Source organism: Mastigoproctus giganteus, chromosome 10 (assembly GCF_048544385.1).
Source record: "Mastigoproctus giganteus isolate SK-2022 chromosome 10, ASM4854438v1, whole genome shotgun sequence".
NCBI lineage: Eukaryota > Metazoa > Arthropoda > Arachnida > Uropygi > Thelyphonidae > Mastigoproctus > Mastigoproctus giganteus.
In genome coordinates, this window is record NC_143584.1 from 208277430 (window position 1) to 208293892 (window position 16463).

The 16463-nt window shown below is 34.6% G+C and overlaps 1 protein-coding gene across 1 annotated transcript in view; it reads right to left on the minus strand.

Annotated features, from left to right (window-relative positions):
• LOC150079821 (serine/threonine-protein kinase/endoribonuclease IRE2-like) overlaps positions 1-16463 on the minus strand; it is an 80227-nt gene that overhangs the window by 16018 nt on the left and 47746 nt on the right. Inside the window, exon 8 of the mRNA XM_090383242.1 lies at positions 2648-2773. Coding sequence (XP_090239368.1) covers positions 2648-2773 — 126 coding nt within the window. The remainder of the gene's footprint in view (positions 1-2647; positions 2774-16463) is intronic.

Genomic DNA, 16463 nt, shown 5'->3' on the forward strand with positions numbered 1-16463 from the left:
CAATAAATTTCACAGAACATAATCCTTGAATGGAATCATGTGTAGGTAAACTGCATCGGTTGAAGATAATAAAGCATTCGAAATACATACATAATGAAGGTCAAATGTTTCATGGTATTTTCTTACCACCTCATCAGTGACTGCAAAGACAGTAAATAAGGGTTTTTATTATTATGGAATTATTATTATTATTTTTTTTTTAGTAGAATTAAAAGTTTAGTAATTCAAATTTACATCTGATTCAAAGAATTTTGTTTTAAGGTTAATTTTTATATAGTAAATAACAGTATTTGTAGAATATTAAGAGAAATTTACCTCAATATGATACATAGAACACTTCTGTATGATACTCTCCAGAAATTAAAATGAATATAACATTAACACAAAATGATTACAGTAAAAAATTAATTAAAAACAATTAAAAAATCAATTGAACACAAAAAACAATTAAAAAGTTAATTAAAAATTTTTTAAGTAACGTAAATTTTGAAAAATGATTTTCCTTCCCGAAGCTGACAGAGCTTTTCGACTGTATGTCATGATCACAAGAATGAAAATTACGCAGTATGTGTGAGCATGAATCTTAAATAGAGATTATTTGTCTTTGTACATGTGCGTAAAAGACCACGAATCCGAGATTAGATATGGATAGCAAACGTTAATAGAATTGTTATGTAATGTAATTTCGATGGTTTCTGCAATTAATAGGCTCGTATAATTATGATGGATACTCAGTATTTTGGCCTCATTGAACAAAAATGTATGTTTTTCGCTAATGGCATGAAAGGCTAATTCTGACACTGCTGAAATGTATACCAGGCCATTTATTTGTATCCACTTTTAGAGAGGAAAGGACTGAGCGATTGCTCAGTATAGCGTGTAAATTCTGTATTGGTCTGACCAATATGCAAATTACAAAAATTGGTGGAAATTACATGCTATACTGAACAATTGCTCAGTCCTTTCCTCTTTTGCAACACAAATAAATGACCTGGTGTACAACATTTTTTGTGGTGATTGTGACTCATCTTACCAAGGATTGACGAAGTTTCTGAGTATTTTATTGTAAAACAGCACATGTCCTCAGTTCGTGCTTCTCATTCAGCAGCATCAGAATTAGCCTTTCATGTCAGTAACAAAAAACATGCATTTTTATTCAAAGGGGCCAAAATACTGAGCGTCCAACATAATTATACGAGACTTTATTTCAGAAACTGTCGAAATTAAATTATGTGAGAATTCTATTAACGTTCGCAGTCCATATCTAATCTCCAATTCATGGTCTTTTAACACGCATGCACGAAGACAAATAGTCTCTATTTAAGATTCATGTTCACACATACTCTGTAATTTATTTCTGTGATCACGACATATGGTCGAAAAGCTCTGTCAGCTTCAGGAAGGAAAATCGTTTTTCAAAATTCACGTTAAAAACTTTTAAGAATTTTTTAAATTAATTTCTTAATTGTGTTGAATTGATTTTTTAATTGTTTTCAATTTTATTTTTTACTGTAATCATTTTGCATTAATGTTATATTTGTTTTAATTTCTGGAGAGTATATCATACAGAAGTGTTCTACGTATTATATTGAGGTAAATTTCTCTTATTCTTCTACAAATATTGAAAGTAATGTAGAACATATTGAACATCATAGCTCTGATTTATATTATCAAATAACAATACGTAAACACTTACCAGCTGTCGTTGCAATATCATTATCACAAAAGATCATTTCGGTCACACAAACAACAAAAGATCAAAGGAATCTTGGATAATCTTGATACCAGCTCAGAGCATAATTGAATAATTTTATGATCTATGCATTTTTTAAAATGTTTATTTTCATTATATCTTTTCAATATGTATCCTCATTAAGTATTCAGTGGAATATAAAGTTGTAATATTATTCACAATATGGTTTAGGCATCATCCATTTGCCACTGGTAAAGTTACTTCGTCCTTATTTTTGTTTCAACTACCCTAGGCAGGCTGGTTTTAATATGTAGTATGTTTAGTTTAAGTTTTCCTGGCTAACCTACCAATGTAGTTTACATACTCTCAGTTTATAATTCATTTAATTTAAGCAGTATCATAGTGTTAGTCCACAACTGGTGGCAGATCTTCACTATTAGCACACTAATTATTTCTATTGATTGTGCTACATAAGTATTATTAACTGCACTGGGGATATGAAAATTGTGTGTGTGTGTGTGTGTGTGTGTGTGTGTGTGTGTGTGTGTGTGTAAATATAAAAATATTAAAAAATAATAATAATTTTTGAATAATTTTAATGACAACAAATGAGAAATTTGTAACTAATGCAAGAGCTATGATAAATGTGTTTATAGTAAAAACTACATAAAATAAATTAAAAAAGAAAGTTATATTAAAACAGGGTTACAGTTACATCCAACTCTTTTGGTTATATTTTAAGTTTTAAAAACCAAACAATGCTTTCTAAGTTTCCACCACTGTTAATCAAATTATATCCTATCATCCTTGTAAAATATGACAGGCTAGTGGTAGAAGTCTGTGTGGAGAATTTTAAATGAAATAAGTCACATAAATTATGCAGTTAATTATGAAAATATAGAAATCACATGAAATACTGAATACTTAAATAAAACATTATTCACTCTACCTTACCCAGTTTCTAGCCTCAGGAAAGCAGTTATTGAGAGCAGAAACAGCAATGTCTTGTTTCCTGAAACAATATCCACTTTTAGAACCCATTACTTTACTGTTTTTAAAAATGGTTTCAAATACATAGAACTAAAAGTAACCAAAAAAAGGAGGAATTTGTTCTTACTTGTTTTCAATTTCCTGCAACTTTGACACATTTACTAAAAACTGAAGCCGTTTCTCCATATTCCAAAAAAATGGGTGCCTGTAAAAATCAGTATTATAAGAAAACAAATAAAAAGGTTCATTTTATATCAATATTATAAACAGACATGGAGCAGCCAGTTTATCAGATACCCATCAACCAAAAAACTAACTGCTCTGCTGGAGACAGTGTTACACATCTGTACTAGACTATACAGAGCAAGTAACCAGATTTTGTGTGTGTGCTGATATAAGTAGCATATGTATGCTACTGTCATGCAAGGGTATTCATGGACTAGTGTCTAGTGTACCAAGAATGGTCCAACTTTTGAGAGGCCAATGGAGGCTGGAAAGAATTGTGCACTCTTAGCAGATGGTCACAACCGGTCAAATGGCAACAGAGTATAATAACAGTGGTATGCAAAAAGATATATCAGAACACAATGCATCAGACCTATTAGGGCTGGGGTGTAGCAGCAGATGACCTCACTGGGTTCCCCTCTTATTAGTTACAGGTACAGTATGTGCAAGAACCAACACTGGAGGAGTGGTAAAGGATCATCTGGCCTGATGAATTCCAATTTCAGTTGTTCCATGCAGATGGTGGGGCCATGGTATGGTAACAGCAACAAGAATCAATGAACCCATGAAGCCTGCAGGCTAGTGGTAAAAGTCTGATGATGCAGAGAGTGTTTTCAGGTCTCCTGAGACAAATGGATCAATGCCTGAATGCCACAGCCTACTTGAATATTGTTTCTGAACAGAGGATCTTTCATGTTCACAGTCCATCCATCTTGTAATAGTTCTTCCAGCAGGCTAATGTGCCATGTCATAAAGTGTAGATCATTCATGAATGGTTCTAGGAGTATAAGAGTTGCTTTACCACACTTCCTGACCGGTTCAGTTGCTCTATCTTAACCTGATTGAGCATCTGTGGAATAATGTGGGATGAGCTGTTTTTGGCAAGAATCCACTGCCATTCAATCTGAGGCAATTGTGAGATCCAAATGAGTCAGCACAAGCCATCATTCCTGTGAAATTCTTTTGGATTCTCATGGAAGTCATGCTCCAGTAACTTGAGGCTAAAGGAAGCACTACTTGTAAATTATCTCAGTGTATCTAATAAACTGGCCGATCAGTGTATAAATGTATAAACACAAAAAAAAAAAAAAAACACAGGAAGAAGTAAATATAATAACAGAAATCTATTCTCAATCCACATAAAAATGTATGTATACATAGACCATAATTATTTATTGTTATAAATAATAATAAATATAGTTAGTACTACAACAAGGCCTAACTTTCATTAGACCTTATTATATGAACATATTTGTTATCTTTTGTTTCGATTTCATTTTTATCATATTAATTTATTCAGCATTATACGCATTTATATTATATTAGTAAATAAATAAGAGGAGTTAACCTCAATATAGTACGTGGAACACTTCCGTATGATACCCTCCAGAAATTAAAACGGAAAAAACCGACAACTTACCGGAACATTAAAGTAAAATATAAATAATTAAATAATCAATTTAACACAATTCAAAATCAATTTAAAACAATTAAAATTCAAATTAACGCAATTAAAAGAATCTAACGAAAATATTCAAAACGATTTTCCTTCCTGAAGCTGACAATGCTTTTCGACCGACTGTCGTGATCACAGGAACGAAAATTACCGAATCAGGCTAAACCTGCAACTTAAATAGTGATTTATATGTCTTCGCGCATGCGCGTAAAGGTCCACGCATCGGAGATCAAATATGGCCGCCGAACATTAACAGAATTCTCATGTAATTTAATTTCAACGGTTTCTGCAATTAATAGTCGCGTATAATTACGTTGGACATTAAGTATTTTGGCCTCGTTAAATAAAAAAGTATGTTTTTCGTTAATGGCATGAAAGGCTAATTCTGACGCTGCTGAACGAGAAGCACGAACAGAGGCTTCGTGTTGATTAACACGGATATTAAGAGAAAACCGGGTCGAACCCTGGTAAGACGAGTCGCAATCACCGCAAGAAATGTTGTATACTAGATCATTGATTTGTGTTGCGAACGCGGAAAGAACCGAGCGATTGTTCAGTATAGTGTGTAACTTCCGTATGGGCCTAGCTATAATTTTAAATTCGGTATCTTTAAAGAATCTGTTAAGCTGTTTGTGCCACTGTTCAACATATGGGACAGAAATAAAGTATTTTTTGATATTTCTATTGTTGATTGGTGTAGTATTTTGTATCCTATCCTTAGCTTGTACCCTAATTCGATTTATTGTGTTAATGGGATAACCCCTGTTTAAGAATCTGCTAGTTAATATTTGTATTTCTGAGTCCAAAGCAGAATCCGTCGTTGAATATTTATAGGCATTTAGAAATTGATTAAAGATAATCGATCTTTTGTAGGTGAACGGGTGGTAGCTATTATAATGTAGAAGCATACCGGTGTTTGTGGGTTTTCGATAGATGCTAAATTGTATTTTGTTCGAGTCCCGGGTAAGCGTGAAATTTAGAAAGTTTAATGACTTTGTATCCGTATCTTCCCTTTCCAATGTAAATTTGAGTTTAGAATGAATATTATTAAACGAATGTAAAATGTCTTGGATAGTAGTACTATCGGTAATAACTAGAACATCGTCCAAATACCTCCCATAGTATGTGATACGGGGACGAAAAGGTGTCAATGTATCTGTTCAATCGTTGAGAGATAGATCTCTGATATTAAGCCACTCAGGCTCAAACCCATTGGTAATCCAAAAATTTGTTTGTACACCTTGTCTCGAAAGGTGATGTAGTTAGCTTCAACTAACAGTTTAATTAAGTGAAAAATTTCCTTAATAGGCAGCTTCGTATAATTAATCGGTGTCGAGTTTTTATTTAACATATCCCAAATAATATCTAATGTGTATTCAACGTTTACATTCGTATATAATGAGGTAACATCTAATGAGAATAAATTGTCATTGTCGCCGAGTCTACAGTCTTTCAGATTATTAAATAATGTATCGTAATTCTTAATCCCAAATTGTATAACCTGTCTAAAAGGTTTTATAATGTTATATACATGTGTGGCTAAGGTTGAAAATGCCGAGTTCCTGTAGGAAACAATAGGTCGAATCGGAAATCCAGGCTTGTGTAATTTTACCTGACCGAAAAGTGCAGGAATATTGTATGTTCTGGACTTCAATTCCTTCAACTGAACCATAGTAATGTAGTCGTTTTTACGATATGTGGTTAACGTTTTATTGTATTGATTTACCAAATTGGTAAACAGTGCCTGGTCCACTTCACGATAAGTGGAGGTATCAGACACAACTGAATCTAACTTATTAATATAATCATGTTTATCTAGTATTACCACTGTATCTCCTTTATCTGCCCTCTGTATAATAATGTCCTTATTTTCTCGAAGTTCTCGTAAAGCTGAACTTTCATGTGTATTCAATTTAGGAAGTCGCGTTTCTTTTATGTTATTCACTACTTGGTTAACTTGTTGAATAAATACATCTTTTTGTGGAACGCTACGAAGTCCAAATTCAATATCAATTACGCATTGTTTTTTTGGCAGCTTTCGAGGTGGTAAATTATAATTTAATCCTTTGGATAAAAGTGAAATCTGGTCCTGCGATAGTGTACACGAGGAAAGATTTGTAACCTGTTGATATGTCGGTTCGTTGGATACTGGGTGAGGGGGTGTACGTGAACTAGCGTGAACTAGAATATGTCGGCTAGTTCACGAACACCCCCTCACCCAGTATCCAACGAACCGACATATCAACAGGTTACAAATCTTTCCTCGTGTACACTATCGCAGGACCAGATTTCACTTTTATCCAAAGGATTAAATTATAATTTACCACCTCGAAAGCTGCCAAAAAAACAATGCGTAATTGATATTGAATTTGGACTTCGTAGCGTTCCACAAAAAGATGTATTTATTCAACAAGTTAACCAAGTAGTGAATAACATAAAAGAAACGCGACTTCCTAAATTGAATACACATGAAAGTTCAGCTTTACGAGAACTTCGAGAAAATAAGGACATTATTATACAGAGGGCAGATAAAGGAGATACAGTGGTAATACTAGATAAACATGATTATATTAATAAGTTAGATTCAGTTGTGTCTGATACCTCCACTTATCGTGAAGTGGACCAGGCACTGTTTACCAATTTGGTAAATCAATACAATAAAACGTTAACCACATATCGTAAAAACGACTACATTACTATGGTTCAGTTGAAGGAATTGAAGTCCAGAACATACAATATTCCTGCACTTTTCGGTCAGGTAAAATTACACAAGCCTGGATTTCCGATTCGACCTATTGTTTCCTACAGGAACTCGGCATTTTCAACCTTAGCCACACATGTATATAACATTATAAAACCTTTTAGACAGGTTATACAATTTGGGATTAAGAATTACGATACATTATTTAATAATCTGAAAGACTGTAGACTCGGCGACAATGACAATTTATTCTCATTAGATGTTACCTCATTATATACGAATGTAAACGTTGAATACACATTAGATATTATTTGGGATATGTTAAATAAAAACTCGACACCGATTAATTATACGAAGCTGCCTATTAAGGAAATTTTTCACTTAATTAAACTGTTAGTTGAAGCTAACTACATCACCTTTCGAGACAAGGTGTACAAACAAATTTTTGGATTACCAATGGGTTTGAGCCTGAGTGGCTTAATATCAGAGATCTATCTCTCAACGATTGAACAGATACATTGACACCTTTTCGTTCCCGTATCACATACTATGGGAGGTATTTGGACGATGTTCTAGTTATTACCGATAGTACTACTATCCAAGACATTTTACATTCGTTTAATAATATTCATTCTAGACTCAAATTTACATTGGAAAGGGAAGATACGGATACAAAGTCATTAAACTTTCTAAATTTCACGCTTACCCGGGACTCGAACAAAATACAATTTAGCATCTATCGAAAACCCACAAACACCGGTATGCTTCTACATTATAATAGCTACCACCCGTTCACCTACAAAAGATCGATTATCTTTAATCAATTTCTAAATGCCTATAAATATTCAACGACGGATTCTGCTTTGGACTCAGAAATACAAATATTAACTAGCAGATTCTTAAACAGGGGTTATCCCATTAACACAATAAATCGAATTAGGGTACAAGCTAAGGATAGGATACAAAATACTACACCAATCAACAATAGAAATATCAAAAAATACTTTATTTCTGTCCCATATGTTGAACAGTGGCACAAACAGCTTAACAGATTCTTTAAAGATACCGAATTTAAAATTATAGCTAGGCCCATACGGAAGTTACACACTATACTGAACAATCGCTCGGTTCTTTCCGCGTTCGCAACACAAATCAATGATCTAGTATACAACATTTCTTGCGGTGATTGCGACTCGTCTTACCAGGGTTCGACCCGGTTTTCTCTTAATATCCGTGTTAATCAACACGAAGCCTCTGTTCGTGCTTCTCGTTCAGCAGCGTCAGAATTAGCCTTTCATGCCATTAACGAAAAACATACTTTTTTATTTAACGAGGCCAAAATACTTAATGTCCAACGTAATTATACGCGACTATTAATTGCAGAAACCGTTGAAATTAAATTACATGAGAATTCTGTTAATGTTCGGCGCCCATATTTGATCTCCGATGCGTGGACCTTTACGCGCATGCGCGAAGACATATAATCACTATTTAAGTTGCAGGTTTAGCCTGATTCGGTAATTTTCGTTCCTGTGATCACGACAGTCGATCGAAAAGCATTGTCAGCTTCAGGAAGGAAAATCGTTTTGAATATTTTCGTTAGATTCTTTTAATTGCGTTAATTTGAATTTTAATTGTTTTAAATTGATTTTGAATTGTGTTAAATTGATTATTTAATTATTTATATTTTACTTTAATGTTCCGGTAAGTTGTCGTTTTTTCGTTTTTTCCGTTTTAATTTCTGGAGGGTATCATACGGAAGTGTTCCACGTACTATATTGAGGTTAACTCCTCTTATTTATTTACTAATATTATTATCAACGTAGAACATATTGAGTTATTGCAGCTCTGATTCATACTATCTATTTATATTATATGTACCATTATTGCTTATAATGTTATGAAATGGTATACAAAAACCAGATTAATATAATCTCACATTAAAATTATTATTACGGTTGCACAATACTTGTGATTAACGCTAATAAACTCTTTCTGTACGTAGATACTACAGTATACACAGATAATTCCATTTAAGTCAATTTTATCTATCCCTTTTTATGAAATTGAAACAAACATAAAATGAAATTAAAAGAACATGTCAAATATTTCGGTTATGTAACTAATAAAAAAGCTCTTGATTTTTTGCATAAACCTTGTTTTTATGGCTTATTGCCATCAAGTACATGGTGGGTGACCATCCAGGTACGAACCAATGTAAGCAGGGATCGGGTGTGGCACCCACAACAAATGGAGGAATGCTGCCCCTCTATATTACCAGGCAGTACTAGGTGGTAGATGACTCTCATCAACCGGTGAAATACCACCACTTTGCTTATTGGAGGCTTGAAGTGGTGGAACCCATGTTTAGTCTCTAGAGCTAGGTTCCAGTCAACCCTTCCCCATCTCTTCCATCATGCAGTATGATTGATGACTTTTGAGGTTATGATGAACATCGTGGCGAAATCCATTATTCCTTACATTTCGAGGGTACAGCTCTAAAACAGTGTTCGCAGGCCGGCCACTAGTTAGTACACTGGACCGAACCTATTGGTAACTCTCTAAGAGGCTTCCAGATCAGCTAGTGTATAATCTTGTTACCTCTACTCTGCCAGATAGTGACTGGAGGGAGTCCAAGTAGTGTGTATGTGTGGGGGGCATTGTCGAGGCCATGTTATGTCAAGGATCTGGGTATATTCTTACCATGTGTGCACCATATCCAAAAATTTCATTACTTCATACGGCATGTCCCACCCACTTTTTCTTACTACTGAATACACCATGAATTGTCAAACTAATAGAGCAAGCTTATCTGCGAAAAGATCTAAACCTCCCAAACACTTCCTAGTTCATTTCACAAATATACATCGTCTCAATTCTAATCTCAACAATGTCCATTTCCACTTGCAGTCTGCCAAACTCCATGTACTTTTTCTAACAGAATCTCAGTTAATTCAACTACTGCTCCTCTCAGATGCCCAAATTATTCACTGTATGATTCCCTTTGCCTCAAAGGTGGTACTTGTGCATATGTCCATTCTGTTATTAAATGTCAGAGACTTGGTAATTTGGAATCTCCTCTCTTGGATGTTCCCTGGCTTAAAATCTCTCTACCTCATTGTGTCAAATTCATCTGTTGTCTCTACCATTCTCCCAACTCCACTAATCACTTCGAGCTCTTTGACTTCCTCTCTTTGCAACTTGACTTTCTCCAGTCCAACTTTCCTAACAGTTAGGTAATTTTCCTTGGTGATTTTAATGTTCACAACTCCAGCTAGCTTCTGTTTTCTAGTCACACCGACCCAGCTAGTCGAGATGCAAAGGCTTTTGCAATTACTAATGACCTTGCACAGATTGTTCATTTACCTACAAGAATACCTTACAATTCTAATCATACAGCCAACATGCTTGAACTGTTTCTCACAAACAACCCTTCTAAGTACATGGTCGAAGTGAGAGGTCCTTTAGGCATCTCAGATCACAACTTGGTGATTGTCTCTTCTCCAGTGGAACCTTTATCTCATGGCTATTCCCAACCTCGTATTGTTTGGCATTACAAGAATGCAAAATGGGTTGACCTGCGAGATTTCTTTTCTTCTTTTCCTTGGTCGGATTACTGTTTCAAAACTTCCGATGTCAACGTTTGCTCAGATCGTGTCAGTGAAATTATTCTTGCAGGAATGGAATCCTTTACCCCACACTCCACTTTAAAATCTCATCCTTTATCTAAACCTTGGTTTTCCAATAAACGTGCTAAGGCTGTTCACAAGAGAAGAATGTTGCATATTGTAATTGGCTTGTTTCTAATTCTTCAGTTTCATTTTCTGCCTACACCAAAGCTCGCAACAATTAAAAACAGTTATTAATCAGTCCAAACTAGAGTTTGAACAGGCTAAGAGTAGAAAACTTGCTTCTTGTCCTAATGGTAGCCGAGCATTCTGGTCTCTTGCCAAAGCTATTGGCCGCAACTTTTGCCCCCTCTGTCCAAACCAGATGGTTCTGTTGTCACTTCAGCCAAGGATAAAGCTGACCTGCTAGCATCCCATTTTTCTTCCAGCTCATGTATTAATGATATTGGTAAAACACCTCCCACCATTCCCAACACGCTCCATTCAATGCCTCCTGTGGTCTTCCGTCAAAAGGATGTCAGAAGGATTTTAACGTATCTTGATGCTAAGAAAGCTCCAGGTCCCGATGGTATTTCTCCACTTGTTCTCAAAACCTGTGCTCCTATTCTTTGCCGCCTTTTTTCACTTTCTTATTCCAAAGATGTTTTTCCTTCTGCTTGGAAATTTGCTCATAGCCAGTTCCTAAAAAGGGTGACAAATCCCTCTCATCCCATTATCGTCCCATTGCAATTACTTTTACTCTTTATAAAGTAATGGAGAAATCAATTAACCGCCAACTCTTAAACTACCTAGAAACCTTCCATCTGATCAACGATCGCCAGTATGGATTCCGTCAGTGTCGATCCACTGGTGATATTCTGGCTTATGTTACCCATTTATGGGCTAATACAATGGAAAGGTTCGGTGAAACACAAGTAGTTGCTCTTGACATCTCAAAGGCTTTTGATCGTGTTTGGCATAAAGGTCTTCTAAACAAGCTTCCATCATATGGTTTGCCAACTGTTTTTAGTAAGTGGTTATCCAGTTTTTTCTCTGATCGCTCACTGAGGATGATGGTAGGATGGCTCTCTGACTTCTAACTTCTCCACTAATGCCGGTGTCCCCCCCAAGGTTCAGTTCTTTCCCCCGCTCTTTTCCTCTTGTATATTAACGACCTTCCATTGACTGGAAATCCTATCCATAGTTTTGCCGATGATAGCACATTGCATTCCACTTTCCATTTTGAGAAACCTTGCTCTGCTCAATCAGCTTCAACTTCTCGAAAATCTGCTACCAATTCTTTAAATGCCAATCTTCAGATAATTCTCCAGTGGGGCAACTTAGTTGATTTCAATCCATCTAAAACTCAGTCTTGTCTTATATCTCGCAAAAAGGATTCTTCTACTCTTATGCATATCTTTGGTGACACTCTGATTTCTAGACAAAATGATATATCTCTTTTGGGGATTACTCTGACTTCTAATCTCTCTTGGCGCAAGCACATTAGAAATATTGCTTCCTCTGCATCTAAAAAACTTAGTTTTCTCTTTCACTCTCAGCGTTACTTTTCTTCCAAACAGCTTCTCACTCTGTATAAATCACAAATCCACCTTACGATGGAATATTGTTCCCACATTTAGGGTGGTGCTCCCAAAACCTCTCTCAGGCTTCTTGATTCCATTCAGAAGAGGGCAGTTAGGTTAATTAACGATTCATCTCTAACAGAGTCTCTCCACTCGCTGTCTCATAGACGTACTGTTTCTGCTGCATGCCTCTTCTACAGATATTTCCATGGACACTGTTCTTCCAAATTGGCTTCTATAATTCCCGATCTCTCCTATAAAACAGTCCGAACACGTGCAGCCACTAGCCAACATCCATCTACTGTCCAACTTCAAACTCACAGAACCAACTTTTCATCTTCCACGTTTATTCATTCAACTGCCGTTTTCTAGAACAACCTTCCTTCATACATATTTCCTGAAAATTACAGTCTACAGAAGTTCAAGTCCAATATCAACAAATATCTTCTTTCATCTTCTCAACCTCCAACCCAAGCACAGCACTAGGTACTATAGGTTCTAATACCTCTCATGTTTGGGGTTTCATAAAAAAAAAAAAAAAAAAAAAAGGGAAAGTGAATTATCCACACAATCACACCATGATAAATAAAAACTGATTTATTTTTTTTGGCATTACTTTAAGATATTCTTCACCAATTCCTGCGCCTCCGTAGCTAGGTGGGAAAGAGCAGCAGTGCATAGCACACGCTTCTTGATTAGACCGGGGTTCGAGCCCGTCACCACCAAATATGGAGGATGCGGAAAGGTCAGGGAATGACCACCGCATATCCCGGAGCAATATGGCCTTAGTTGCTAATGCTCCTAACAACCAAATAACAAATATTACCAATTCCTTGTTCACATGCACTGATACTCCATAAAAAGACTACTAGAGAAGCGTTATTTATTCGAAGTATTGCACTACCTGATATCTTGTGAAGGTAGCCACGATATGAGATAAAAATCAGATGATGCCGTTATACTATTTATGTAGTTAAATTTATGGTCAAACTATGTATTTACACTGATATTATATAAAAAGACCAAGAACAAAAATACAATATATAACTAACTACATACATTTCAGCAGGTCATACTCAACGTCATACCCAATAAGTCAATTATCACTGTGTTGATACAAATATTTAGCCACTAGGAACTGCACAAGTAATAAAATTAATTATAACTAGTGTCTAAATAGTCCAACCCAAATATCTCAACTGTTTTTTATCATTATTTCTATTTATTGTACAATTATTAAGTTTTCTGATGTGAATGGCCTCTTATATATAACAAATATGGATTAGATTAGATCAACGAATAAACAAAATGGGCACTTTTAAAAGATGCAATTCCCCTAGAACACACATACATACAAAAACATCTGCAATTGCTGGAAAATGAATGTTAGCAAGACAGGAAGATTACTTGAAACTAGAATTGCCAAACACTTAAACATGAAGAAAGCGGAAATACTAAGAAACTGGAGGTAGCTGAACATGCATACTAGAGAAGCATTTACTCCCACACTCTTAATGTAAAATATTTAAAAATTACCATAATTTCAAATTTCTTGGTGGTATAACAACTGACAACCCATTTGTGAAAATAATTTTTTTTCCAGTCTTAGGCTAAAGACTCAGACTATGGAAAAAAAATTATTTACAAATGGGTGGTCAGTCGTTATACCACCAAGTACCTACCTACTCATTGATGAAGGGTCAAATAGCTCTGAAATGGCCATCTGGGTGATGGTGGTATCCACTAAAAATGAGTAACAACAGTCTTCTCTATTGGAGAAGTGTTACTTATTTGAAGTATAACTGAACAGGCAACTCATTGTGAAAGCACTCATAATATGAGATTTAATGAAACAATGCCATGTAATTAATTAACTTTGGTTAACTTACTATTTACAGAAATCATGCTAAGTTATGATTAGGTTAATATGCATAGTATTTTATTAATAAATTATTTTTTGTATGTATTTTAAGAGACCACATAAAAAATTGGATGGGAGCCCTCAAATTTTTGAGTCCAGCACAGCAATTAACATATCTGAAAGTTAAGAGTAATTATGATTTTCCAAAGGCATGTGTGTTAAAAAAAGTTCTTGTTTATACTCTGACATGACCACCAGGTCAGTGGAGTTTACAATAAATCATCAATACAAACGTTAATCATAGTTAGCAGTCATGGACTTGATCCCCGGGTCCACTCAAGGAGCACGTGCTACTGCACTCACGCTCCTGATCACTTGGCTATGTCAGAGGGAAAAGCCACTCACAATTCCTGACTGAAAAATGCAGTAGTTGTATCTATGAAATGTAAAAATGAAATATTTCCATCTTATGCTTCATTGTAGTGATTGTATCTATGAGGTGTAGAGGTGAAATAATTTCCTTTTGCACTTGACCCACCAATTATGTTCATAATAATAAATTTTTTACCATTAATTGGGCCAATTAAGAACCTCAAGAAACTTTTCTTTCATGTTTTTTAAATTACTAGCACAATCCAAGCTCCATCCATCCTCAAGCTTATAATAAATCTAGTAACTAATGATATCTGCCCCCACATTGGCAGTGGACATTCAATTTTATATCAATGTATCAGTTTGATAAACAGAGGGAAATTATTAATTAATTCCCTTAAAACAGGCAAGTTAAATTTCCTTAATGATACAATAAAAGGAACTTTGAATAAGCAATTAATTATTAATAAATATAATTTAAGTAAAATGGATGACAAATTACAAACATATTTATAAATTTTCTGTTATCCTCACACTTATGCTGCACAGCATATAATAAAGTTAATAACAAATGTCTGCCGCCATCTTGTGACACTCAGAACAACACTCACTTTTATATATATATATAGAGCAGGGTTTTCCAAACTTTTTCAACCATGGACTGGTGTTTGCAGATTTTTTTTTTTTTTGTGGTCCACCTATAGCTATAAATTAATGTATTTTTAATAATTATATTTGTAAGTTCAGGAAATAATGATCTACCATTAGGACATTTAGCATACCAGTAATAATGCAATTAGGTATTCATTAACATCCAGTAAATATAAATAAAAGATAGGTAATTCATTTCTTTGTTTATTATCAAAGGCTTACATAAAATTGACATATTTTTGAGTGTTTTTGGGCAAAATAAATATTTATTTAATGAGTAGGGTGGTGCTGTTTTCCATCACATAGTAATTTTAAATCAGGGGGAAAAGATGTCAACTTGATTCTCAAATCTGATTCAATGTCCAATCTGTTCCGGCACTTGTTTTTTAAAAAACTAATGTTGTGAATCCGGTTTAACATTTGTAAGTTGCTACAAATAGCATAAGAAATTTCAGTGCTTTTTCTGATAATTGTTTATATTCTTCATAGCAACTTAGCCAAAAATTTATCAGTGAGGCCTGATTGAAGCAGTCTTTTAATGCTGCGTCACATGAAAGTTCAATAACAGAATCAATTTCTTGTTCAGTGAGATGGAATTCTTTCACATGTTCCACATTAAAAGTAAATGGGTTTTGAATCCACATTTTACTGCTGTCAATTGGAGGAAAATATTCTTAAAAGTCTGATTTCAATTCCAAGAGGTGTTCTTTAATCACTGTAGAAATCTCAGCGGGAATGTCGCTTCAAACATACTCTTTTTATAATTTAGTTAAACTAGGAACAAAATTATAATTCCCCTTTTCAATTCGAAGTACCCACAGATGAATTTTCTTTGTAGCTGCTTCTACTTTTTCCTGAACTTTAAAAATATTTATGTCAATACATTGTAAATTAAAATTTAAGGCATTTAAAAAACCAAAAATATCACATAAGTAGGACACCTTAATTTACCAATTAAAATCATTAAACCTGTCTTTAAATTTGAATATTGCATCCTTTGCTGATGGAGGATGCTGTTCCAAAAACAATAAGTACTCATTCTTCATTTCAATATCCTCATGATAACCATTGAATTTCACTGTGTAATAGAAGATGTTCATAATTGCTTCCTAATTCTTTGCATAAAGCAGCAAATATTTTGGAATTCGAGGAATGGGCTTTTATATAGTTAACAAATTTGACACATTCTTGAATAGTTGTATTCAAAACCAAAGGCATTTTTTTTTTTTTTTTTTTTTTTTACAGCTAACGCTTCTCTGTGAATACCACAATGCACCCATTCACAATCTGGAGCCACCTCTCAGACCCATGGAAAAAGTCCTG